At 37.3% G+C, this 24,989-nt stretch overlaps 1 protein-coding gene across 1 annotated transcript in view; it reads right to left on the bottom strand.

Annotated features, from left to right (window-relative positions):
- Window positions 1–1,405: 1,405 nt before the first annotated feature.
- PLCG1 (phospholipase C gamma 1) overlaps window positions 1,406–24,989 on the bottom strand; it is a 98,645-nt gene continuing 75,061 nt past the window's right edge. The window contains exons 18-32 of the mRNA XM_070941702.1: window positions 23,150–23,269; window positions 22,827–23,007; window positions 22,247–22,324; window positions 20,517–20,620; window positions 19,750–19,846; window positions 18,366–18,438; window positions 17,679–17,836; window positions 16,477–16,573; window positions 15,629–15,853; window positions 14,341–14,489; window positions 10,017–10,131; window positions 6,226–6,387; window positions 5,800–5,888; window positions 4,206–4,390; window positions 1,406–2,928 (exon numbers count right to left, since the gene is read on the bottom strand). Of these exons, the coding sequence (XP_070797803.1) occupies window positions 2,886–2,928; window positions 4,206–4,390; window positions 5,800–5,888; window positions 6,226–6,387; window positions 10,017–10,131; window positions 14,341–14,489; window positions 15,629–15,853; window positions 16,477–16,573; window positions 17,679–17,836; window positions 18,366–18,438; window positions 19,750–19,846; window positions 20,517–20,620; window positions 22,247–22,324; window positions 22,827–23,007; window positions 23,150–23,269 (1,876 nt within the window). The 3' untranslated portion in view covers window positions 1,406–2,885. The remainder of the gene's footprint in view (window positions 2,929–4,205; window positions 4,391–5,799; window positions 5,889–6,225; window positions 6,388–10,016; window positions 10,132–14,340; window positions 14,490–15,628; window positions 15,854–16,476; window positions 16,574–17,678; window positions 17,837–18,365; window positions 18,439–19,749; window positions 19,847–20,516; window positions 20,621–22,246; window positions 22,325–22,826; window positions 23,008–23,149; window positions 23,270–24,989) is intronic.

Here is a 24,989-nt window from a genome sequence, read left to right as displayed (position 1 = left end):
GTTGGCCTTCCTTCTCTTAGTTTTTCAAAAACATCTTGTCAATTATTATTATATGTACAACAATGTGAAAGCTCCCAATTCTTTAGCTGGTGTTAGCCTACGCTTATTATTGTAATTCATGAAAGTGTTTTTGGAAAATAACAACCACAAATGCCTATCCTAGTCCTTGGGAAGGGCTCAGTAGGTAGATAAAAATGCCTAATCCAGTGTAAACATCTGGCTGACTATGTGACCATTTATATGCCGCCCAACCACTCTGGACAGTTTATAAATGATTGAAAACAGGAAGCAAAACAAAATCAAAAAGAACAAATTGACAGAGATAATCTAGATATAAACAAAGAAAAAGGGGACTTTAACCATCTTCATCAAATATCTGATCAACTGTCTTAACATTATAGTGCTAGACAAACACAATAATTAGAACATGCTTTAGGTACAATTGGCAGGATTGCTCTTATTTAAAGTAGACACATGTTCCACCATCCTGGGTTTTTTGTTACACTTAAATCACTTAGAAAGTTACACTTTCTAAAAGGGGATTTCAAGGGTATTATGATTTTTTTTTTAAAAAAAGAATGTATTAATCAAAATGTGCTTTTGTATCATCTGTTTGTTTGGGAATTCTGTGCCAAGCACAGGAAAGACACACTTTCAGCCAGGTATGGTAGCCCAAGCTGATAAATGTCTTAAGCTTCAGCTTGTTGTAGGGAAGGAGAGCAGGCGGGATAATGACCGACTGAGATCCGCAGAGTCTGGCCTCCAGAATGAATAGGACTACTAGTACGAAATATACACGAGTAAATTATATGGGCACATAGCATTCCTCTGTGTCCTTATTAGCTTCAGCTTTGCTTAGCAAGACACTTTGTGCACATACTTTAAATTCAGACTCAGTAACAAGTAAATCTAGTATTCCACCCCCATGCTTTTCAACTAATTCATCTTGTATTTAACTTGGTAGAAATAAACACTGTATAGTCAGCACAATGAATGGGAGAGACCTGTACATTCAATACATGACATACATTTCCTGGCCTGGGATGAGCTAAAGTATCATTAGCTTAAATTAGTTGGGTTTTGTAAACCCATCTGTCAATCTAAAGGCAGCCAATTTATGCTTTTGAGGTAACCTAGTTTCGTGACATTATTCTGCCAGTGTGTGTGCCTACTATCACAAACTAACTTAACACACATTTGTTGTGATGGTGCACGTTTTAAAGCATGCTGTCTCAGGACAAAATTTATAAGAGCCTGGAATACCTTCACTGATGAATTTTTAACCTGGTTTTCTACCTTGAAGCAATCTTTTGTTATTTCAAGCAATGCTACAACACACATGGGTTAATCTGAATCCCAATCTGTTTTCCTCTTCTTACAAAATACACGGCTGGATTTCAGTATATTAATTCAGAACTTTTATTGTGCAGCCTGATTCATCCCAACAAACGATAGGTCTCTATCCATACATCTGGTGGAGTTAGAGGATCTAAGCTTCTCTTCAGAAAGTCAAAACAATGCATTGTTCACACGACCATGTATGTTCACACGACCAAGCTTGCCTTTGAAGACTGGGATATATCTGCTCTTCCTTTATCCAGCAAAGTAAAATAAAAACACTGAGTACTATTCTTGGGTTTTTGTCACCTTGCTAGTAGGCAAAAGACAGCAGCATATAATTTTCACTGTTTCTGTAGCAATAGACATGTTATGACACGCTGGGTAACTGGCAAATCATGACAATGACAACTGCCTTCAGATGGCCTGACCTAAAGAACATGGAGAAAAACTTCCTTTAAAAAGAGGAGATGGCTTGGTCCTATACAAAAAAAAAATAAACTCCAAAATAAGAGGTGCAATGGTGAAAACTCAGAGAAGCTAAAAGTGCTTCCTTAGCTTGTTAACTCTACAAAGATCTGTAGGGCCTCTCTTCAGCAATACTGGTCATGAGAACTATTGCAGCAGGGCACATGGCCCTACACTACTATTCTACTCCAGCACTAGTGGCCTAAACGGCATTATGGAAGTAGTGACAGCAAAGAAATATGTTAGTGGCAAGAGCTCTACCTCTTGCAGAGCTGGCTTTGGCTCATGTATTCCGTCTGTTCCTACCTCTTCAAAGTTGCCTCTCGAAATCTCAAGTCACCCATTCTCTACAGGGTTGCCCATTTCTGCTTCACACTAGTCATTAAGAGGTCACATTAAAAGGAGGTTATTTGACAGCTTTGCTGATGGTCTTCTGCACTTAAACTCCAGCTAATGAAACCCAAGATCTGCCAAAGTAAGAAACTTGGCAGCTCTGTTCAATACTGACATTTAAAACCTTGCATAGCTTGACACGGCCCCAAAGACCGGGCCTAGTATGCCCTATTGGGCTTGTGCTCTAATACCACGAGAATAATTGTACTTTCTCTTGAAATGGAAATATCTTTTTCTGTGCACCATCAGTGATTAAGAAGTTTAATAAAATTAACAATAATAATTTTTAAAAATCAGCTTCTCTCAGCTGAGTAAAGGAAAGCTGCTTTGTTGGCAGCTCTGAGGTATTATCCTCTCTGAAACTTCAGTGACACAGAAAAAGGAAACTGCTGACTGGATTTTGTGTTGAGCCTTAGCTACTGACAAGATACACACATTCAGTACTTTTTCCCTCTGTTTTGGTTCTGAAGGTCTTTTTTCTCCTCAACAATAAAGTGATTGATGTGTGGTTTGATGTTTCTTTTCTAAAAAAAAAAAAAGTTTTCCACTTGAACATCCTTCAGAACAGAAACTGGAAAAGCTGCCTGAAAGTAGGCCAAAGCATGTGACGTTTCCATAGAAACCAGTTCACAGCAATCCGTGAGAATCACAAGCACCGGAGGAGTGCTTTCCAGCAGGCAAACGAGCTAGAGGCGGTTATCCCCATTCACCCGCGTCTTTCGCAGGAACCTGCGGGAAAAGAAACAGGAATTGCAAATTCAACTCAATGGCTCATTTTAAAAATTAGTCAAATATTGCTTAGAATTCTGTTGGGGTATCTGTACAATAGCAATGAAACTGATGACTGGATAAGTTTACCCTGAGAGGTAGAAATGTCCCCATTGCCTATCCAATCGAGTTGTTGTGAAGATAAAATGGTGAAGCCCTGAGCGCCTTAGAAGGGCTAAATACAAAAGTGAAACCAAATTAAAAATAATTATCGCATGCTAGGGGAAAAAAAAAAGAGATCAGCAGTTTCACTGGAACATCTGAGTCCCAATGATAGCTTAGATGTTCCTCTTCCAAAACCAATAAACTTTTATGGCCTCATACTCATAAAGGCAGGATACTTTTGCATTAAATATTAATAGTTCACCACATTGTTCTCCATTCTGATAGAATTGACCACTTTTGGCAGTGGAGGTGGTGATGGGTTTGGAAATGTGACATTTTGTACTAAAAAGAGAAGCAACATCATTTGGGACATTTGGAGTATTAAAAGACAAGTGGGTAGGAGGTACTTTGTAACATGGAAGGCTGACTCCACAACATAATGTTCTTCCTTCAAAAAATAATAAAAAAATTCCATCTCAGCCATCTGGATTAATGTTTATTTGGATTCTTTGCAATGACAACTTTATAAAAGTTTAATTTCCCTCCCCTATGTGACCTCGTTGCAAATATTTGGGGAAAAAATATAAGGCAACTATCATGGAATAAGTTAGCTCTAGAATACATAATAAAGTATCTTGGGCCAAGCACAGTCAGTCAGTCAGCCAACACAAGCCCAGTACCATATAAGGTCAAAATAACCAACTTTGAAAACAAATACCTCATTTTATTTTATTGTGGAGTGTGATGGCTCAGTGATTAAAGATGCTGAGCTTGTCAGCTGGAAAGCTGAACAGCCAGAGTTTGAGACCCAAGCGTCATGCTTGGTGAGCTCCTATTACCTGCCCACCTAGCAGTTCGAAAACATGCAAATGCAAGTAGATCAATAGGTACCACTTAGGTGGAAAGGCAACAACATTCCATGTGTCTCGGCATACCACTATAATCATGCTGGCCATTTGACCATGGAAATGTCTTCGGACAACATTGGCTCCCTTGGCTAAGATATAAAGATGAACATCGGCCATAGAGTTGGACACAACTAGACAGTGAAACCTTTACCTTTATTTACTTTATTAGAATTGGTCTACTATGCAGAGCCTCCAAATATGTAAATTTAATTCCTACACACTTACCTTCTATCTCGATTGTCAAAATGCTCTGATAGCTGCTCCTGTGACGTCCTGAAATCTTCAAATGGTTGCTGATATCGTGCTTCCAAGGAACCTTCTCTGGCTCTGCCTGCCAAGAGCTGATTTGGGGAATCAGCAGACCTCTCTCGGAAAGGAGATGCTGCAAATGGGCTAATTTCACCATTTTCCTGTTCCAGAATAGAAAGAATAACAACTAAGGAACATTTGATCTCCTTTCTACAGAGACGAATAAAATTCAATTCAGCCAGCCATTCACTAATCTTCCTCAGATCTCCCCATCCAATGCCATATAAATACTTAAGGAATCTGTTATTACGTGCATGTATACATATATACACACACATGTATCATCAAAGAAATTTGTGGAATTTTGTATAATAACACAAAACAAATTTAAACATGAATATATTAAGAAATGACATCACTTAGTTAAGTTTTTTTTATCTTCACCCTTTTATCCTTTTTTTATCCTACTAACATGAAAACAAACCCAGTTCTTCATAATCATTTCATTAAAATATCAGTCAACAAGGTAGTTTAACTCCTTGCTTAGGTTTGAAAGCCAATTTCATTTTGGTGGTCAAGTTAGCAGGAAGTTTGGAGAACTTTTTTTTAAAAAAATGAGACCCAAAGCAATGGGTAAATTAAAAACCACTGAATAACACCCATTTCTCCCTTTCCCAGAGAAGGTAGTAGCTACAATTCTTTAAAAAAAAAGAAGTGTTTGTTACCACACATAAGCAAATTTATTTGGCTTGCATGTTTACTCTTACAAAAAAGAAAACATTTCACTATAATCCCTGCAAGTAAATTAGCATGGAGGTCCTAGGGGCAAAAGAACTAAAAGTTCCTATTTTATGAAACCTTGGTCTAAATCAGCATATAGATAATACTGCATTATAATTACTACAAGAGCCGTGATGGTGCAGTGGTTAGAATGCAGCACTGAAGGCTACTTCTGTTGACTGCCGACTGCCAGCAGTTTGGCAGTTCAATTCTCACCAGGCTCAAGGTTGACTCAGCCTTCCATCCTTCCGAGGTTGGTAAAATGAGGACCCAGATTGTTGGGGGAAATATGCTGACTTTGTAAACCATTTAGAGAGGGCTATAAAGCACTGTGAAGTGGTATATAAGTCTAAGTGCTATTGTTATTGCTATCCTTTTGGCCCAAGTGGGCTGAACTCTAAAAAGCAGGCACAGAAAATTAAGTTTGATTGAATTTACTTTAAATACATTTAATGAAACACATTTCATAAATATTTAATAATTTCCTGCTCTTATAATAATTAGAGTTCAGCAGCAGTTCTGAAGACCCTATGTGGCCCTGGGACATCAGGCTGTGTATCTTTGATAAAGCAGATCTGGAGCAGAAAGCACATTGTCTAAAGTATGCCAGAAACTACAAACATGCAAAGTTCCCAAAGAGACATGATATTGTAAGGCTATTGTTGGTACCCCCAAAATCTTAGCCATTCTTAGTTAAATGTAGATTGAGAATAACCTTTATCCTCCTGTTCTATACCTGGTTACCACAAAATAGTGGTATTCAAACTTCATTTGTAAAATAACAACTTACCATGAGAGGAATTATATCTATCTTAACAAGCAAGGAGGCCAATTCCAGATCCTCACTATAGTTGTTCTTCAAAGGTACAGCACGGTATCCTCAAAGGTAACAAAATGAATTATGAGTAGGGAGCAAGTCAGCAGAGTTGAGCATTTATAATCTTTAAAAATACAACATTTAAATAAGGTATTATGCTTTTATCATGCCTTTTTTTTAAAAAAAAAAATCTAATGCTACATTGAGCTTTTTTTTGCCCCCTTACTGAGCTGGTCATCTACATAATGACAGCTGTATGTTTTAGGGCCATTTGTGAATTTATTTTTTCAGCACTGACATGAATTTGACCACTAGCTGAACAAGGCAATTGTTAACCAAGGACTACCTCTATCTGTATCAACACAGTTATCCTTGATAAAAAGACCTTTCTTCATTTACCTGCCTTTAGGCCTTTAACCAAGAAAGTGGCCTGAGCTAAGAAGTTCTGGTCACTGAACATATCCTCTTCATATACCACGAAACGCAGAAAAGCAAAGTCAGGATTACTGACATGGAACTGAAAAGTCTTTGGGGTCCAAGCAGGATTCAGACCGTTGTCCACTATAGTAAACAAAAGATACCATCAGATAAATATGGAATTTATTTGAACACAAAGAAATATAATAGTTTAAACAGCAGTGAACTTAAATTACAACCAAGATGTTTTATGATTACTTATCTTCTCTGCAAAGCACAAAATTGTGTTTCGGAATTTAACATCTAAAGCACCATTTCTGAATCTGACATCATAGTCCTTCTCCCTTCTAACTACTGTACCAAGAGCCGTGGTGGCGCAATGGTTAGAATGCAGTACTGCAGGCTACTTCTGCTCATTGCCGATTGCTGGCAGTCCGATTCTCACTGGCTCAAGGTTGACTCAGCCTTCCAGCTTTCTGAGCTCAGTAAAATGAGGACCCAAATTGTTGGAGGCAATATGCTGACTCTGTAAACTGCTTAGAGAGGGCAGCAAAGCACTGTGAAGCGGTATATAAGTCTAAGTGCTATTGCCATTATATTTAAGAGAAAAAGATTAATAAGCATTTTGAAGTTAAATTTGGGTGAATTCAGTCAGTATTATTCAAAGTGATAATTGAAGCAATGGGTTGATTATGTGAAAAGGTAAAAACAAATGGACATGCCTTCTAAAATGATGATAATAACCTTTCCAAAAGAATATCATGAGAAATTACTACAGGCAGAACTCGACAGGGACAAAACTACTTTGTCCGGTCCTTTCCTTTGGTTTGGTTCTTCTTCCCTGGGCCTAGGCTAACTTTCTATTTATCTTATATCATTCAAGACAATGGGATAAATCCCTGCACTAACTTCCATTAGAGGTGAGAGAATTGCAATCAATGAAAATGTGCAGCTGAATCTTATTGTCTTAAGCATAAGAATTCCTTATGGGAAAAGACTCCCAGCCTGTCCCTGGATGTGTGTGCCAGATTGAGATAGTTTTGAAATTAAGTTTCTATCCCTCACTAAAGCTGTTTTTTATTAGAGGAAAGCAATGCAGCTGCCTAACAATGCATGGACCAAGAAGTTCTGGTCACTGAACAGATCTTCTTCATATATCACAAAATGTAGAAAAGCGAAGTTAGGATTACCAGTTGTGTTTATGGCTGAGCAGGAAACCTAATTCTGGTCTTTCAGGCCCAAATACCATGTGACCAACTACATTGGCTCCCAAATATGGTTAAGTTGAAAAGGCAGGAGTTGACATGAAGTGGGTTCTACTTACTCTTACTACCGGTTTGCAACGGGAGCATGCACGCTTCTGCGCATATCGCCAATTATGACATCCAGGCAGGTGGGCGGAGCCTCCTGCCGCTTTTACTACCGGTTCTAAAGAACCGGACAGAACCGGGAGCAACCCACCACTGAGCTGACACATTTACTGCAACTATTGTCAACATATTTCATCTCACTTCTCATTCTCAGAGGATGGAATTAAAGACTCCAATGTCTTATTACAAAGAAACACACCAGTTACAAACATTTGATTTCTTTATATGTCAGCTAGGAGTATATAAATTTATTCCTTAAATTTGTGGATTTCTTACACAGTATAAAATCTGGATGAGCATAAAAATCTTGATTAACTAAAGGGAAATAATAGTTTTAAAAACTTGAGATAGAAACATCCACTTCTGTGATAAAAGAAAACAGGCTGCAGTTAAAATGGTTTCCACCTGATGTACACTGATTTAAATAGAGGTAAGCATTCATAGTTTTAAGAAAGTCAGATTTGTATGGCATTAGGAATTTTAAAAAGGACAATTCTAAAAATGGCAAGAAACATAAGCTAATAGAACAGTTACACATGATCTTTAACGTATTAGGTTAGGTTTTTCCCAAAAAAAGATACCTTAAAATTTAATTCATTCCAAGAAAATGTTTCACTTTTTTAGTGCATATTGAACAAATAAAAATACTACATTTTATATTTACAAGCACAAAAAGTTGTGGTGGCCACCAACATGGAAACTTTTAAAAAGTTTTAGACAAATTAACAAAGAGTAAAAGCTTGCTAGTTATATTCAATATATATTTTGAAGGCTGGATAAACTCAGTATCATTCACTATGATAAAGAAGCAGGAAAATACTATAGTGTGGTTGTAATACTGTAAGACCCTCTTTGAGGGAGATGGGTGGTTTAGAAATATGAAAAATAAATAAAATAAAATAATAAATAACATCCTGCTTCTGGAATTCCCACAACCAATGGCTGACCACTATGGAAACAAATTGTTGGTCATCATACTATATTTCTCTTTTGCTTGTACTGCAAAATCTCTGCAGATATTTAGATTCCTTGAACTGCATAATTAACTAATAATTGCAAGCCAATATCCTAGCAACAGTTGATTCCTGAAGGTGGAATCTTAATAAAGGAACACACATAACCAGAACAAGTGCTACTTAAAACAACAAAAATAACAGCAACAACAATATATCAACTTTTAGGCACTTCATGATTGAAATTTTCTACAAATCTGGAAAATTCTCCAATTGTTGATTAGACAAGTACAGGATTAATAAAGGACGGGATTTAAAAGATAAATAAATAAACAAACTAGCCCAAGAGGTAAAGAATCCAAACTCATAAAGCTTACAGTAAATGCAAACAAGTTCCATTCGTTGCAGTTTGAGTAACTAGAGTTACTAAATAATAAATAATATTTACACATTAAAAAATTGTTCTGAGGTTGGCAGGGGAGAGAATGTTGACTACAGAAAAGGTGACACTTGCCTAGTTATGATCCAAAGTTGGCATTTTTCCACGTATAAATAATTTACGCTCTGAAAACTTTTAATATAAAGTTTAGTTTAGTTCAAACATCTGCTCCAGTTTAAATAGCTTCTTCCAATTCTACAGCGGACAATTCAAAACAAAAAATATATTGCATCCATTTTCTCTCTTTCTAATGTAATGCATGTTAAGTAATCTATAGTTGTACAGATTTATCTCTGTAGTGGCCTATAGTTCCAGAGTTAGTGTCAAAATAGAAAGTAGCTCCTCGTCATCTACCCAGAACAATTTGCAGATATTCAGTGAACAGGAAACATTTCTGCACTTCTCGCCACAACAAAGCCTCATAGTAAATTTGAAATAACTGCCCAAACATTGGCGAGCTTCTTTTTCACACTTCAATCAGAAAGTCATGAGAAAAACAAATGAGGGGCAGCCATAGGACATAAGTGTGAGATCAACTCTGTACTTGTTTGATGACAAAGTAGCTGATTTTTAAAAGTGATAGGACCATGATGGTGAACTGAAAAACAGGACTTCCGTTCCCACCAGAAGTCGGGAAACGGGCCGTTTCCGGCTTCGGGGGGGGGGAAGGGCGTTTTCGCCCTCTCCAGGCTCCAAGAAAGCCTCTGGAGCCTGGGGAGGGTGAAAAACAGGCCTACCGGGCCCACAGTGCCAAAAGCGGGGGGAGTGCTGGGGGGGTGTCGCGTGCGCATGTGCAGGTTGATAGTAGAGCGCATTGAATTATGGGTGTGGGCACGCACGTGGGTGACACTCCCCCCGCACTCCCCCCGGTTTTGGCACACAACGGCAAAAAGGTTAGCCGTTGATAGGAGAACATGTTCTCAATTGCTAACATTATATAGGATATATTAAATAACACTGACATCTTTGGCAATGGAATCTGAAACTGAAATGGCAGGATCAGGTACTCACCCACCATCTCGGTCTTCTGTTTTGTATTATCATAATCTGCTCCAGATACCTCAACCTCTACAAATGGGCAAACGATTCCCCTTCCATTTTTGGGAAGATGCCGTGCCCCCAGAATCTGGACAAGACACACAGAAGGGAGAAAAATCATACTGTTAGATAAATGTTGGGTATATCGAGCCAAATGGTTACAGAGACTTTAGTCAACTGATGCAGGTATTGCTTCCTAAGGCTCTTCCTTTGAGAAAACTTCAATACCATTAAACATTTCAGTTAAAAAACTTCTGTCTTTAACAATTAGAATCTGTGCAGGGCTTAAGTTAGTGGTGTTCAGCAACACTGAAACACTACAATTAAAAACCTTTTAAGAACAAGTTTTAAAAACCCTATGACATAGTGATCCTATGGCCTAACCACACCAGTGTGGTTAGTTAATGGCTCAATGTGTCATAGGAATCCAGAAAATACATTAACTAGTATCATGTTTAGAGTTCTAAGTAAACAAAATTACTTAAGACTGCCAGACTGAAATAATTGGAACAAATTAGCTCTCATTGACTTAGGTTCCAGAATAGAAATGATACTTAATACACCTGGCCCTCTTACAATTAGCTCTCATTCCCTACTGTGCTGTTATCAGTCACACGGGCTAGGATTTATAAGTCCTTTATCTATATTGATATTCACTCCCATTTTTTTCTTAATAATCCTAGAATAATAATCTTAGAATCGCTGGGATAGGCATTCTGTTTGGCCTTCATTTCCCATCATCTTCAGCCAACACGACCAATTACAAGGGGCAAGAAACATCTCAAGAGCCATAAATTGTTGTCCATTACAATAAATAGGGCAATTCCCAACAACAACAACAACAAACGTAGTCTGAGGGGTGTGTAGTGGTTGCATCTTCTACATTCCAAGATGACTAGAATCCATGGAGTTAGTGAAACACACACACACACACACACACAAATAAATCCCTAAACAAGTTTAATCTAACTGGATTTCTAAACGAAGGACGCCACCTATGGGTAGGAGATTTGTATGTTGTCAACTCACAACATTTGTACGCCTTCCTCACAGAATGCAGTGACTGTTTTGCTCATTTATCATTTGTCTCAAGTAGTTTTTTGTTAGAGAAGATTTGGCCAACTAGCAACTAGTGTTTTGGTTTTCTCTCACTAGAGGACTGCTCAATACACTGATCTAAGAAGGATCAATACCCACACCAAACAGCCACAGTATTCTATGCAGAGAACAGGTGATTGGGGGCCTAATCCAAAACATGCATTTTCAGGGATTTGGTCCACATAGGGCAAAACAAGATAGTTCTTGATAGAAATAGGGGTAGGGCAAAAATAGGGGCAAAAGCAGGAAAAGCCAAGATTGTTGCAATGCTTTAGCAACTGTGATATTACAGTCGTTAAGAGAAGGCAATAAACAAAAGGAAGGATAGGAGTTGGGAAGAACAGGTATGAAACAAGTCACATGGGACATAAGATGAGGCATATCACGTGGTATATGTTGCCTGGTAAGTCATGTCAAGTGAGACATCCATGGCAATTATGGGGAATGTGGGAGCGAAGGCAGTGGAAAAATAATGGGGAGATGGGTCAGTTCAAAGTGATATGAAGGAAGAGGTGGAAAGAAAAAGTTCTGGATTCTGTTTTGGCAAGAACAATGGAACATGAAAAGGTTCCGAGTTTGATTTCTGCTAAAGCACACTTGTCCTGAAACAGTTTAGCAGAACTTCCAGAATTTGACAGTTTGTTTCAAAGTAGATCATTTTTTGGGGGAGGGGGGTGTTGTATGGCCTATTATTAAACTTATGTCTATTTGAGCTGAAGTAAACAAAGCTGACAAAGCCACCTATAGATTTTTCCTCCCATGGGAAAAAAATAGCCTAGCCTAGCAGACTATCTCCCTTCAGGATGCACAATTTTAGATGCACTTGTTCATCCAGGTGCTAACAACTAAGTTACAAGCAAACTGCTTGCTTTTCAAAAAGAAATACATTTTCATTTATTCTTTTAGAAGATTGTTCATTTTATTGTGATTTCTTTCAAAGCACTACTATGCTTGTTCTCTTGTGAATTTCTCTGAAATGAAGAGCATTCTAAAATGATTATTAATAATGGTAACAATAACAGCAACAACATGAAAGTAGTACAATATGTTTACTTTTAGTCTGTCTTTGAGAAATCCGTCTTTCCTGTTTATTAGGGCCAGTATTATGGAGTATTAAGTAATAAACCCTTAGATTTAAGACTTGGAATAACTTCATTGTCACTTTGAATGTACACTAATCGGCATACATTATAATGCAATTTCGTTGCATACAGCTTTCAAACCCACAATAAAACTTCACTCAGCTAATAGGAAGCTTAGTTTGGGTAGTAGGTGAACTGAAGGAAATCAGGGGAAGAACTGATAGATAACAGCTTGTATGTTGAGCCATACGTTTCTACAGTTGGGAATGTTTGATTTTTAAAGAAAAGAGATGCGGAGCCGATTGTTAAAGAAATGGGAGAAACGTGGGTGGGGGGAAGATGAACATAGAAAGAGCAAAGAGACAGCAAAGAGAGCTGGTGATTACCAGGATGATGGAAATGTGGGCAAGGAAGAAATTTAGTAGCAGTGTTAGCGGAGAGAATTCAGAGGTGGCTGAGAAAATTCAGAGGAGATGGGGATAAAGAAAGATCAGAATAGGATTTCTGGGCAAGAAATATGGCCCAGAAGATCTTGACTCAATTAGAACTGCAAGCTGTTGGTGGTAGCAGTGTACACAACTGAACACAGGTATAAGTTCAGGCATCAGCCAATACCATGATGAGTGACAGAGATGTTTTCTCTTACTGCATCTACTGTATTTTTCGCAGTATAAGACCACCACTGGACTATAAGATGCACATTAGCTTTAGAGGAGGAAAACAAGAAAAAAAAATCTGCCTCTGCCTCCCAGCATCCATCCGGTATTCATCTGGCTACGTCCTTGCAGCAAACAGCCTGGTCAGCTTCAGCACGTTATCGCAGCCCCAGCACGTGGCTCGTCAGAGTTCCACTCCGTTGCGCCCACCACTGGTTAACTGAGTTGAGCTGCTGCCGCCTATCACCACTGCCATCATTTGGCGGCACCGGCAAACAGCAGCGCTCCCCACTGCCTTCAACAGCTGATCGGTGGTATTCCAGGAGGCTGATCCAACTGCCGATCAGCTGCTTGGCAATGAAGGATCCAGCATTCCCTGGCGGTGGTAAGCAGCAGCAATGGTGACAGGCAGTGGCAAATCATCCTCCCCCCGCTGCAATATTCGCTTTATAAGACGCAGACATTTCCACCCACTTTTGGGAGGGGAGTGCGTCTTATAGTGCGAAAAATATGGTAGATATTGGCATGTCTAGGTTTGCTCATGTGGTATCTCCATCAGTATTGGCTGCTGGTTAAAATCAACTCCAGATAGTAAGATCTTATTTTTGCTTGTTACAATAATAATGCATTGTGTGCTAGGACTGTTATTTAGACCATGGCAACTTTTAGATGTGTGAACTTCAACTCCAGAATTTGCCAGTGAGCAAGAATTCTGGAAGTTGAAGACCACATATCTTAAAGTTGCCACAACTGAGAAATATTGTTTTAGACTCAAGCTTTAGTGTCCCCAAGTATTCCTAGGAAATAATCATAAAAGAAACAGATTTTTTTTTTGAACAGGCATGTGGCTCTAAAGTCCTTAAGTGTCTAAGTAGTTTCAAATAAGGTTTAGCTTAAGCCTACAAATATCCTGTGTCTGAAAACAATTGGAAGCTGATGCCATTTTTGATGTAATGCTATGTTCAGGATAACAAAAATGAATCTATGTAAATCTTGAGCTTAGTCAACAACAGCTTCTCTTGCAAATCTTCACCTCCAGCATAATTACAGAGATCAAAAGCATTTGCATCTATTTTTAAACTATGGTAAATTGCTGCACCATGGTAAGGGCAGATGGAAATTAATATTATTTATAAAAACAAGTAAACAATAAATCATGGCTTCAGGCATTGTGGTATGTGTCAATAAATCAGCTTAAACCAAATTCAGAATTTATACACATTAAGAAACAACTGGTAGTTTAAATCAGGAAGTGGATGTCACCATCTTTTCCTTATGATAAAAGTTGGCTTACTATTTCAAAATGATGTTACTAATTTAGCAGCATATACATCATTTCATATTGAATACGTGGTTTTAAAAAGTGAAAGCTAGATAAATTACAAGGATCACATTCAACCATAATAAAGTCAATATTAGAATTCATTCTAATGGGCACTTGGTTAATGATAAAATACAAACCTCAATGGAGATTGAAAGTGGCACCATTCCACGCAGGGTGTTCTTGTCAAAGGGATCGAAGATATCATCCCGCATGTTGGCTGGTTGCAACGCAAAGCCACTTTGGCCTCCAGACACAAATAGAGCCTGATTCATTTGCATTGGCTTATCTGCAAAAATATAGGCATTTTGATGACAAACATCCCAACATCAGTAAAATAATATTGCAGTTTGGTAAAATAACAATAGAGCCTTATATCTGAATAAAGTTCTTCCTATAATTTAGTGTTTGCTGCCCAGTTCATAAATCTTGAATGCAATTCTCCATGCAATGAAGTATTAATTTTTTAGCATGTGAAAAGTATCTTAACCACAATATTTCTCTGTAGGAGTCATTTTATTCAAAGAATGCTCATCTTAACTGAAAAAAAGTATTAATACTTTTAAGAAGCCAACACTCATATTCTTTAAGACAATTGGCAGTTTAAGATGAGCAATTTATTTTACTTTGGCTTTCTTATTGATTCAGCATAGTCCTAGGAAAGAAAGAGGCTCACGTGCTCCGCTACAGCCAACTGTGAGTCTATCTTTTACTTTCTCCTTCAAGCAATGCAGTTCCTATAAAACAGAGGGCAAGTTTTTATTGTTTTTAATATGTTCTAGTTTTATTAATACATAGAGCTAAAATAGAAAATAATCCTTTTCAAATTATAAGTAAACAAAAAAAGACTTGTTGGCAGTAGTATTGTTTGTTTGATGTATTTACTGAAGTTTATATGCTGGTCCAACTGAAAATGATTGAGTAGTTAACTCCAAATCCAATAAAAGGTTTTTAAAGAGACAAAAAAAATACAATGCAATCATGTACAACAAAATTAGACAGGCACATAATGAACATTGAGCAGTATGCAAGTGGCCAAAAGGTTCAAATTGTTCTCAATTTGATACGGGTTTTAATAGCTATTGGAAAACATAGTGTAGTTGGGACTGTTTGAACTCAAGAAGAAATGCAATTCCAGAAAATGTGGGCACCAATGGAGAAGATCTGTGTTAGTTAATAGTCTTGAAGGATTGGAACTCAGAACATAAAAATCTGAAGCAATAACATCTTTATTCAGTAATGTTTGCCAAGATGGTCAAAATGTGGCCTTCCAGGTATGGTTGAACTGTAGCCCCTAACATCCCTCATCGATGAGCATGAAGTCTACCAGGACACCAATTCAACAACATCTGGAGGAACACATATTGCCCATTCCTGCCATAAGCCACAGTCACCACCATAAAATATTCAGTAAAGAGTTGGTCTCACCTGGTGTTTGAAAGTTGAGTGCCACCAACTGGCTGCCACAGATCCACATAGGAAGGGGATCATAATTGGAAGAGTCCAGGCGCTGTCCTTTGGGGTATATGCGGGAAAGCTGTAATCGGTTATACTGCAGAAATTTCTTCCCTTTGATCTTGTTGACATACTTTTCTGCTTTGGTTTCAGGAAAAGATGACATATCTCTATAGCAGGCTCTTTCTGTTCCAATTTCTGTACAGAGAATAGGGAGATGCTAATCTGCAAAAATCTTAATTCCTCACAGAATGAATGAGAAGATTAAAAAATGAGATGTATATTTCTTCACTATGGTATATATTTTAAGTCAGGATAGTCAAGAAAATGTAGAGTAATGAAAGCAGGTCCTGAAATACTGAATAAATGATGCACTTTAACATAATTTTAAAGATTTTGATACAATATTTCAAAACAAATAAACTTGAAAGAGCCCATTCATTTTAGTTCTAGAATGATTTTTTGTATTTTTCCACAATAGCAGTAAAATACACATGAGAGTTATCTCAGTCGCATTGGGACAAAAATAAATCGGTATCTGCCTACTGATATAATTAATTTTTAAATAACGATGCTCACCAATCCTTAGATTCTGGGATAACCTAATTTTGGGATAATAATCTAATCTAAAAATCTAATTTTGGGACAATGTATGTTTTTAATCTATCTAATTTTTGTAACTTTAACTGTTTCTATATTTATAATTGTTTTTAAACAGTACATTTATTTTTTATCGCATGTTAGCCACCCTTGCTCTGGATAATGAAATGGGTGGCATATAAATTTAATAAACAAGTATGTCCAGAATCATGAATACTTACTGTCTTCATCAAAGGGAACAGGACGACAGTAGATTACAAGTTCTGAAAGCTCCAAAGCTATCTTTTTCCTCCGTTCCATCATCTTCCCTTCAGAGAGCTTACAAAATAATTTTTAAAACAAATTTCAGGGTTCATGATAAAGATGAATAGCTTTGGAATTAGTACAATGTTGATTGCCCAATTTGCCAAATTATAGGTTATGAGAAACAGCAACATTCATCAATTTTAAACAATATTTTACTTTTCCTGAGTTTTGTCCATTTATTTTCTATTTATATTCTCTTCCTGTCAAGTATATACTGAGAGACTCCTTGATAGAAACAACAGAGAATCAGTCAGTGGCAAGGACACTAAATATGAAAATGAAATTTTGCTTTTCTGATCCATGTTACTACACCCATAATCAGCAGTCCTTAACTTGGTCTACTGACTTGGACTTCAACTCCTACAAAATCTAGTGTGAGTCCTGTATTTTAACCAAGAAAAAGGAGGGAAGGAATCTCCTGTCAGGTTACAAGGCTGAGGAAACACATCAGCAAGAATAAGATGTTCTAATATATTATTGCAATAAAGAGAATAATCACAATATTTGGGACAATTCTGAATCATAACTATTCTGTTCTTAGTTCTGAATATAGCTCAAGATTGGGGGGAAAAGCTAGCCGCATATAGACACCTGAGCATGCACCCAGTGTCAATTTCTAGCAGTCTGACAAGTATGGAGTTAGAACTGATGGAAGACCAAAACCCAGAAATATAAGCCTAAACAGATTTTTCTGTGGTGCAAAATAGAGGTGCAGATGGGATCAAGTGAAAAATGTTAACCAGGGAGGAGCAAAATCATTTCATTCCTCACCCCATCAAACCACCTTCTTTCCATTTGTCATGGCAAAGCCCATTTGGAAATTTCTGCTGGAATAACAATAGATTCATAACCAAGAATAGAACTGGAAATTGAGCCATTCCCAAACGTGTTTTAATAAGGATTCTTAGTCCTGAACATGCCATCCTGGTCTTCAGTGTGAAAAGTGGCGTTTCTAACTGATAAAGCAATTCCCCCAAACTATGTTCAGCCCATGAAACCAGTTAATTTTTTCAAGGTCAATATGTGAGGAAAAAAACTTTATACTCATCATATTGTGATGTGAATAAGGGCTTTTTTTTTTGACTCTGAAAAAGTTTTAAAAGCAAGCATCCTTTACCCTGGCATCAGCAGTTTGGGCTGCCTCACGGATCTTCTTCACCCAATCCAACAGATCTTCATGGGTGTCAGCTGCGACATCCAGCGACCATCGTGAGACAGATGCCATACTAATGGAGAACACAAACATACGGTTGTTCTTCCCCTCAGGGCGGATAGCTATGTCAAGATGAGCAAAGAACAAAAATATAGGAGATTGTCATTAGATCTTCATAATCATCACCAGGAATAAATGATTACAATCAGGGTTTCAGTCAAAAAAAAGGTCTCAATAGCATCACCGAGTTGAAAAATTTAGAAGTTGAAACAAAGAAAAGAAAATTAGATATGTACATTTTGTCCTGGTTTCTTGTTAAACATATCACAATGGACCATTTTCAAAAAGTCCTGAATTTCTCAGCATCTAGCACCTAATTTAAATGTTCTTCTGTGGAACAGGAACCGTTTTAAAATTCTCTGTACTGTTATCCTTTTCCCACTGTCTCTATCTTGTAGTTCTAAATCTACCACTATTTTTGCACGTTTGTCTGGATGCAGACAAGGCTAGACTGTGTCACTGATCAATTTACAATTGCTTATTTAAAAACCAAACTGGTTTTGCATCTACCGGGCTCACTAATAAGGAAGGAAATTCTACAGAAACAGGGCATAAAATTGATTCCCCCCCCCTTTTCCCTCCATAATTTACCAATCTGACATGATGGTACATCCAGTACCCCTCTGAGTAGATCTCCCAAAGGGCTGTTTTCATCTAGCTGTTGCTGGAAGCAAAAACACAGTATATTAGTAAAGATTTTACATTTTGTAGTTTGCTCTGCCATACAAATTTCAGGACGATCCATAATGTTTATTCAGATCAATGCATTTTATTTTTTAAAAACACACATGATAAAAAGCAGCCTACATATTACAAAACTATTAAAATGCTTTACTTTGCCTTAGCTACCACTATATTACTCCCTGATATTCTCTCTCCCTTTTCTGCTTCTAGCTGCGACTATTCAGTTTCCGTATCTTCCTACACCCCTGCAATTTCTGAGTAGTAAGGATCAAGTCGATAATAAATGCTGAGAGCCAGTAAAATAATTTTGATCATTACTGTTATGATGTTTAGAGGGAAAACAGTTTAGCTACAGCTGCCCTTCATTTGTAAAAAAACGATGTTTCTAAATGATGATACATGAAGGTAAACAACCAACAGGGGCAAAACACTTCTAGCTTAAATCCTTTGTGCACATGATTCATGCAGATGACCAACACATGCATTATTCATTCCTAAAGGCATCTCTACTCTGTTTGCCACAGCAAGCATCCATCTGAAGTAGGGGTTATAATTCAGTAAAAAGAATAAACCAGTCAAGGGTCAGAGTGAGAAACTAACACATAAAATGAGTGCTTAAGCATAGTAAGAACAGAAAGCTAAACAAAACTATGGACAAAATGGAGGAGGAGGGGAGGGGAGAGACTAACTGAGAGCATACAAAGAGAGACTGAGCTAGATACAGCTCCATTACTGATGGTATGTTGCTCATATAAGATGGGTGGGCAACCTTAGACAAAAGGATGGGATCTTTCAGATAGCCTTCTTTCAAGGCAATGCAGTCCTCAACTTATGACCACAATTGAGTCCAAAATTTATGTTGCTAAGTGAGAAATTTGTTAAGTGAGTTTTGCTTCATTTTACAAATTTTCTTGCCACATTTGTTAAGTGAATCACTGCAGTTGTTAAATTAGTAATATGGTTGTTAAGTGAACCTGGTTTCCCCACTGACGTTGCTTGCCAGAAGGTTGCAAAAGGGGAATCACATGACTGGGACACTGCAACCATCATAAATATGATTCACTTGACACACATCCGAATTTTATTCATGTGACCATGGGAAGCTACAACGGTCGTAAGTATGAAAAATGGTCAGAAGTCACTTTTTTCAGTGTCATTGTAACTTCAAATGGTCACTAAATGAACTGTTGTAAGTTGAGGACTACCTGTAATCAGACTGAAGACTTGCTTTTTTAAAAAGAGACTTCGAAATGTTATAGTTTTCTGTTCTTTTTCCAAAACAAGAACTCACCTCTCTCTCAAGCTCCAGGCCAGTTGGACTAGTTATTTCTTCTACATAATTAGAGGGAAACCACAGTTGCTTCTTACCCCCATAATCTCCTCTCCACCTGAAAAAAAATTATAGCTCATGCAAATACATACACATTTTACAGCAATGTTACCTTACATACCAAATGCAGTTATCAAAATTGAAATTGGTGGCATTAAACTTAATTGCAGAACTTACTAAACTAATTGAGCAGAGGAAACATCAACAGTGAAGAAGAAGAGGGCATGCTCTCTGAAGAATGTTATGCTCAAACTGAAGGGAAAAAAATCCTGAAGTCCCCCTTTCTATTGTGTGTAGGAAATCATTAGTCTATCAAAATAGTTTGAACTCAAGTTAAAGTGACCATGAACTTGAAGGTTAATTCAAAACAGGATCAGGATAAATATTAAGATATAATTAGGAAAGAATATGCAGTGCACAGCAGAGAAAATATATAGGGGAGAAGTGGTAGGTTAAGAAATAACAAAGCCTATCACTTCCTTCTACTGAATTTAACTCTTTCCTAACTACTTTTTAGCAATATGTCAATAGTCTAGCAGCTGCGCAAGTGACTCTGTTGATAAACATGCCTTTAGCTCTATGCATACAAATTATATAAACTCATTTTACGTGCTTCAATCACATAATGAAACAAACTTTCATTAAACTAATATCAAAAATGGAGGAATCATCAAATCTTTTCTGGGGGAGCATAAGAAAGATTTCATTATCTTCAGAACTATACCCACCAGCCTCCTTCTTGTTTTTCTACGTTTTGGATGATTGCATTTTTGGTGAAGGTAAGCTCATCTTCTCGCTGTGCTTTGTAGTCAAACAAAGCTTTGACAGCGCACTAAAAGAAAGGCACAAGAATGAGGCAAGGTAACTATGGCAATAATTGGGATGGGTGTACCTATCCGTGAAGGTGAAGCAGTTTTGCTAAGGAGTTATAGAAGAATCCACTTGTCTATTTACCTTTTTCTATCTACTTTTGACAGGATGAGTGTGTGTGTGTGTGAGGGGGTAGTGGGGGTGGAAACAAAGTTAACATTTCAAAACGGATTTGTCAAGATCTCTAACAGGAAAGCCAACAAGGATTTATTACAAATAGTCCTTGACTTACAAACTTATGACGGACCACCAAAAGGTAGCATATGACCCAATCCTGAAGATCCAACAACTGTTCCCTGTCACCTAACTGCATTTTGGGTGCTTGGCAACTAGCTTGCCTTTACAGCTGTTTGCAGCCCCCTGCAGTCACATGACCATGATTTACTATGTTTTTGCTGGTATTTACTATTCCTTTTCAGGAAAAACGCACACGAGCAAACAATAGTCTTGCTTAACAATTATGATTCACGTAACAACCATGAGAATTCACCAAACAACCACTGCAAAAAAAGTTTTAAAATCAGGATAATCACGTGATGGCCTGCTTTACAATCATCACTACTTATGACCATAATGGGCACCTCCATTATAGTCGTGAAACAGCTCCTTTCAGCTTCAGCCTAATTAGCACAAGTTGATTAGATCGGCCTCCCGACTCTCAGCTGATGTGCTCTCAGCTGTTTTGCGCAGGGCTCTGCTGCTTGCTTGCAAGGAAGAAAATTGCTGGAGCAGATTTTTTTTCCCCTTGTGCTAATCAAACTATGCTGAAAACGGAAATGAAAATAAAGCAAGCTGTTTGCTGTAACGAGGCAAAATTGCTCAGAGGCAGAGACAGAGGGAGATTTCTTTTTCTTCTTTTCCTCACCAAAAAAGGTAGGTGTATCTTATACTCCGGTGCATCTTATACTCTGAAAAATACGGTATTACTTGTAAAATAACTTTTACCAGAGTTTTCATATATGTACTTCCTACCTCATTGATTTTTGGCAACTGATTCCATCTCAGGTTTAATGTTTACTACTGAGGTCCCTCCAGCCCCATTATATACACAAACCAGATAGTTTATAGTCCCTGGGGTAGAAAAGTGTGACTGCATATGTACAATATAGTAAACTAACAGTTGCAGAAAGGAAACATTTAGAAAAATAACATGCTGATCCATTTTTAAAACCTTCCTCACAAAAATTTATGCAAGAATAGGGAAATTACAGCACATAATTAAAATTCATTCCTGCTTCTGCCAGCTGGTAAGTTTCACTGTACTAATTAGAATTAGAATGTCATATCATTCTCTGATTAGAATTAGGATATTGTGTTTCTTAAAATTATGACAATATTCATAGAAAAGCCTGATGCAAATCAAAACTATAGTGTTGAAAATGGGAGTTTAATACACACACACCTACAACTTCTTAACACAAACTACTCTTGCTAGTAGGTCTGACAGTGAGAACATACAGGTATATAAAGCAAAACTGTTCTTATAGTTTCTGCAGAAGATCTTAAAAAGACTTGCAAGCCTGGTAGGAAAATTCACTAACTCTTATTAGCTTAATCAAGATATCAACCAAGGAGTTAGGGAAAATACCTTAAAGGTTGGCATAGGGTTGGCCTCCACATAAAATCCCGGATTCCGTCCTTCATATAAGGCACCATAATCTGGCTCCTAACAAACACAAATGCAATACAATCCTTTGTATACTTTTCATTTGCTAATTATTTAGACAAAACTATTCAAATATGTAACAGAATCATTTAAAGAGATAAAACAATACAGGAGGAATAAATCCATGGCACGAAAATTGGCTAGGTCACTTTGGCCCAGTCACTCTCTCTCAGGCCAATTCACCTCAGAATAGTTGTTGTAGGAGAAAGAGTATTGAGTGTGTTTCACCACTTTTCAGTTATTTATAAGAGTAATAAAGGTAGGGTATAAATAAATACCTAAATAAAATAAATTTTAAAAATCCCTCTGCAGAAAGAGGCACATGGTCAGTTATCAGATTAGGAGAAAAAATTAAGGTCTTTTGGGTACCCAGCCGTACCATGAATTAAGGACATCATTTCCAGAAAGCGAAACTCTAAAATACCATAAAAGTATGGTCCTAACTGCACCCCAGAAGAAAGATACTGGCTTCCACCCAGTGTAGACCTAGTGCCATACTCACCGCTGTCCCAATCTTCTCCAGTGTTTCTTCATTAATAGGATATCTCAACTTCATTTTGCGATACAATGGATGTTTTTCATAATAGCTGATTAAATCCACCAGGCTGTCAAATTCTGAATTGCCTAAGATGATTGTCTGACCCTCCTGCTGCACGCGGCAGTGCTTGATCTTTCCTTCAGCCCTAGAAGACAAAAGACCAGACCAGCAATTAATTTTCTAAATAACCTTGAGATAATGGTTGAAGAATGCTGCACATAGGCAGGGAACATTTCACTTTGGGCAGATGTAAGAATTAATCTACAGCACTTGGCAAATGTACTCACCGAAAAGAGATTGCATAGGAATTTGACTCACTCCTCTTGCGCACCAAAAAGGCTCCATCCCGGGGCACCCTCATCAGCATGCGCTCAGCTGAATTCCGGGTGAGATTAGCATGGTACCATCTGGGAATAAACATAAAATAATTTAGGTTATTTCCTAGGCAGCAATTCCTGATAAATACTTGGATGCTAAGATTAATTTTGCTTCAAGAAGAAAAAAAGAAAAAAAAGTAGATACTAGGCTGTTTCCCTGTAGGTTTTGAGATATGATTGATCCCAAAAATAAAATTCCTTATATCACCAGGCTTGAAATTTTAGGTCTGAATAACCTTGAACTACGCTGTCTATGTTCCGACCTAAGCTTAGTACACAAGATTATCTACCTTAATGTCCTACCTGTTAATGACTTCTTTAACGTCAACCGCAATACAAGGGCTTTCAATAGATACAAACTAAATGTAATCCGCTCTAATCTTGATTGCAGAAAATATGACTTCAGCAATAGAGTAGTAAATGTCTGGAACACTCTACCTGATCCTATTGTTACTTTCTCTAACCCCCATACCTTTTACCTTAAACTGTCTACCGTGGACCTTACACGTTTCTTAAGAGGTCCCTAAGGGGGAGTGCAGAAGTGCCCCAGTGTGCCTACCATCCCGGTCCTACTGTTCCCATTTATATGTAATCATTTTATGTGTTTATGGCTATGTTTTGCCTATTTATATCCATTTATTTGTGCCATTGTTTTCATGTGTCTATGTCTATAACTGATATTTGTTTCCTTGTACTTGTTGACAAACAATTAAATAAATAAATAAAATAAAATAAAAATTATTGGTTTCAATATTACAAGCCAAGTCTTTTTTCTTTCTCAGCCCTGGTAGAAATGCAAAAGCTTGTTTGGTTAAAAAGTCAGAAGCAAGTCACATATGGATTGTCCTGCAGGCTCTGGATTATCAATTATGATTCCAGTTCAACAAAGACATTGTAAAATGTTACATTTGTACCAACATTAAACATAGTCTAAATGTTAACTAGTATTCTAAATTGGCATGCTTAGTTACCACAAGCGTAGACTTAGTGATTGTGTGAGATGTCAGTAGGTAAATAATTAAGACACCAAAAAGGAGGAAAAAACACGATTCTATGGCTTATTCTTAATTACAGATATGTAACAAGAGTTATATCTGCACCAGGCCAAGGATAGCTGATTCTGTATGAGAAGAATCAGCTTATTTTTCTTTTATATTATGATCATAGTCTCAGTAAATACAACCAAGAAGGCATACTAGAAATTTTGAACAACTTCTAGATATCAAGTTAGCCTTCCTAAGTTGATTAGGAAGATAGACACTGTACTTATCTAGAGGATACCAATTTGTTACAAATTGATTGTAAGATTTTATTAAAGGTTTTATTTTATTAAAATCACTGGATCGGTTGTAACAAACGCTCTGAATGCTCCTATTGTATTTTTTAAGTTTAAAATAAAATATATTTTAAATAGAAAATGAAATGTTCATGCTGAGAACAGGCGGTCCAGTTATATCTATTTAATTTAAAATAAGAAATGAAATGTTCATGCTGAGAACAGGTCAAATGGCATGGAATTATTATAAAGATGTATTTTTTTTCCTGAAGCAAAACAGATTACAACACTATGCTGGAGGTCAATGCAATCAGTGGCATAAAACAAGAGCACTGAAGAGCTGGTTTAAACCCCAAAACTTCACTCAATCTGCTAAATCCAAACTTCAGCACTCCACATTAGTACTAGAAATTTGCAGACAGAATTCTATTAGAATTGAAGGACTAAAACGTTTACTTGAATTTCTATATTGAT

The sequence above is a fragment of the Pituophis catenifer genome, unplaced genomic scaffold, assembly GCF_029215685.1.
Source record: "Pituophis catenifer annectens isolate HBS135680 unplaced genomic scaffold, rPitCat1.0.hap2 SCAF_3, whole genome shotgun sequence".
NCBI classification, from domain to species: domain Eukaryota; kingdom Metazoa; phylum Chordata; class Lepidosauria; order Squamata; family Colubridae; genus Pituophis; species Pituophis catenifer.
The sequence above is the reverse complement of the archived record's forward strand: the minus strand, read 5'-3'. Positions and strand labels throughout refer to the sequence as shown.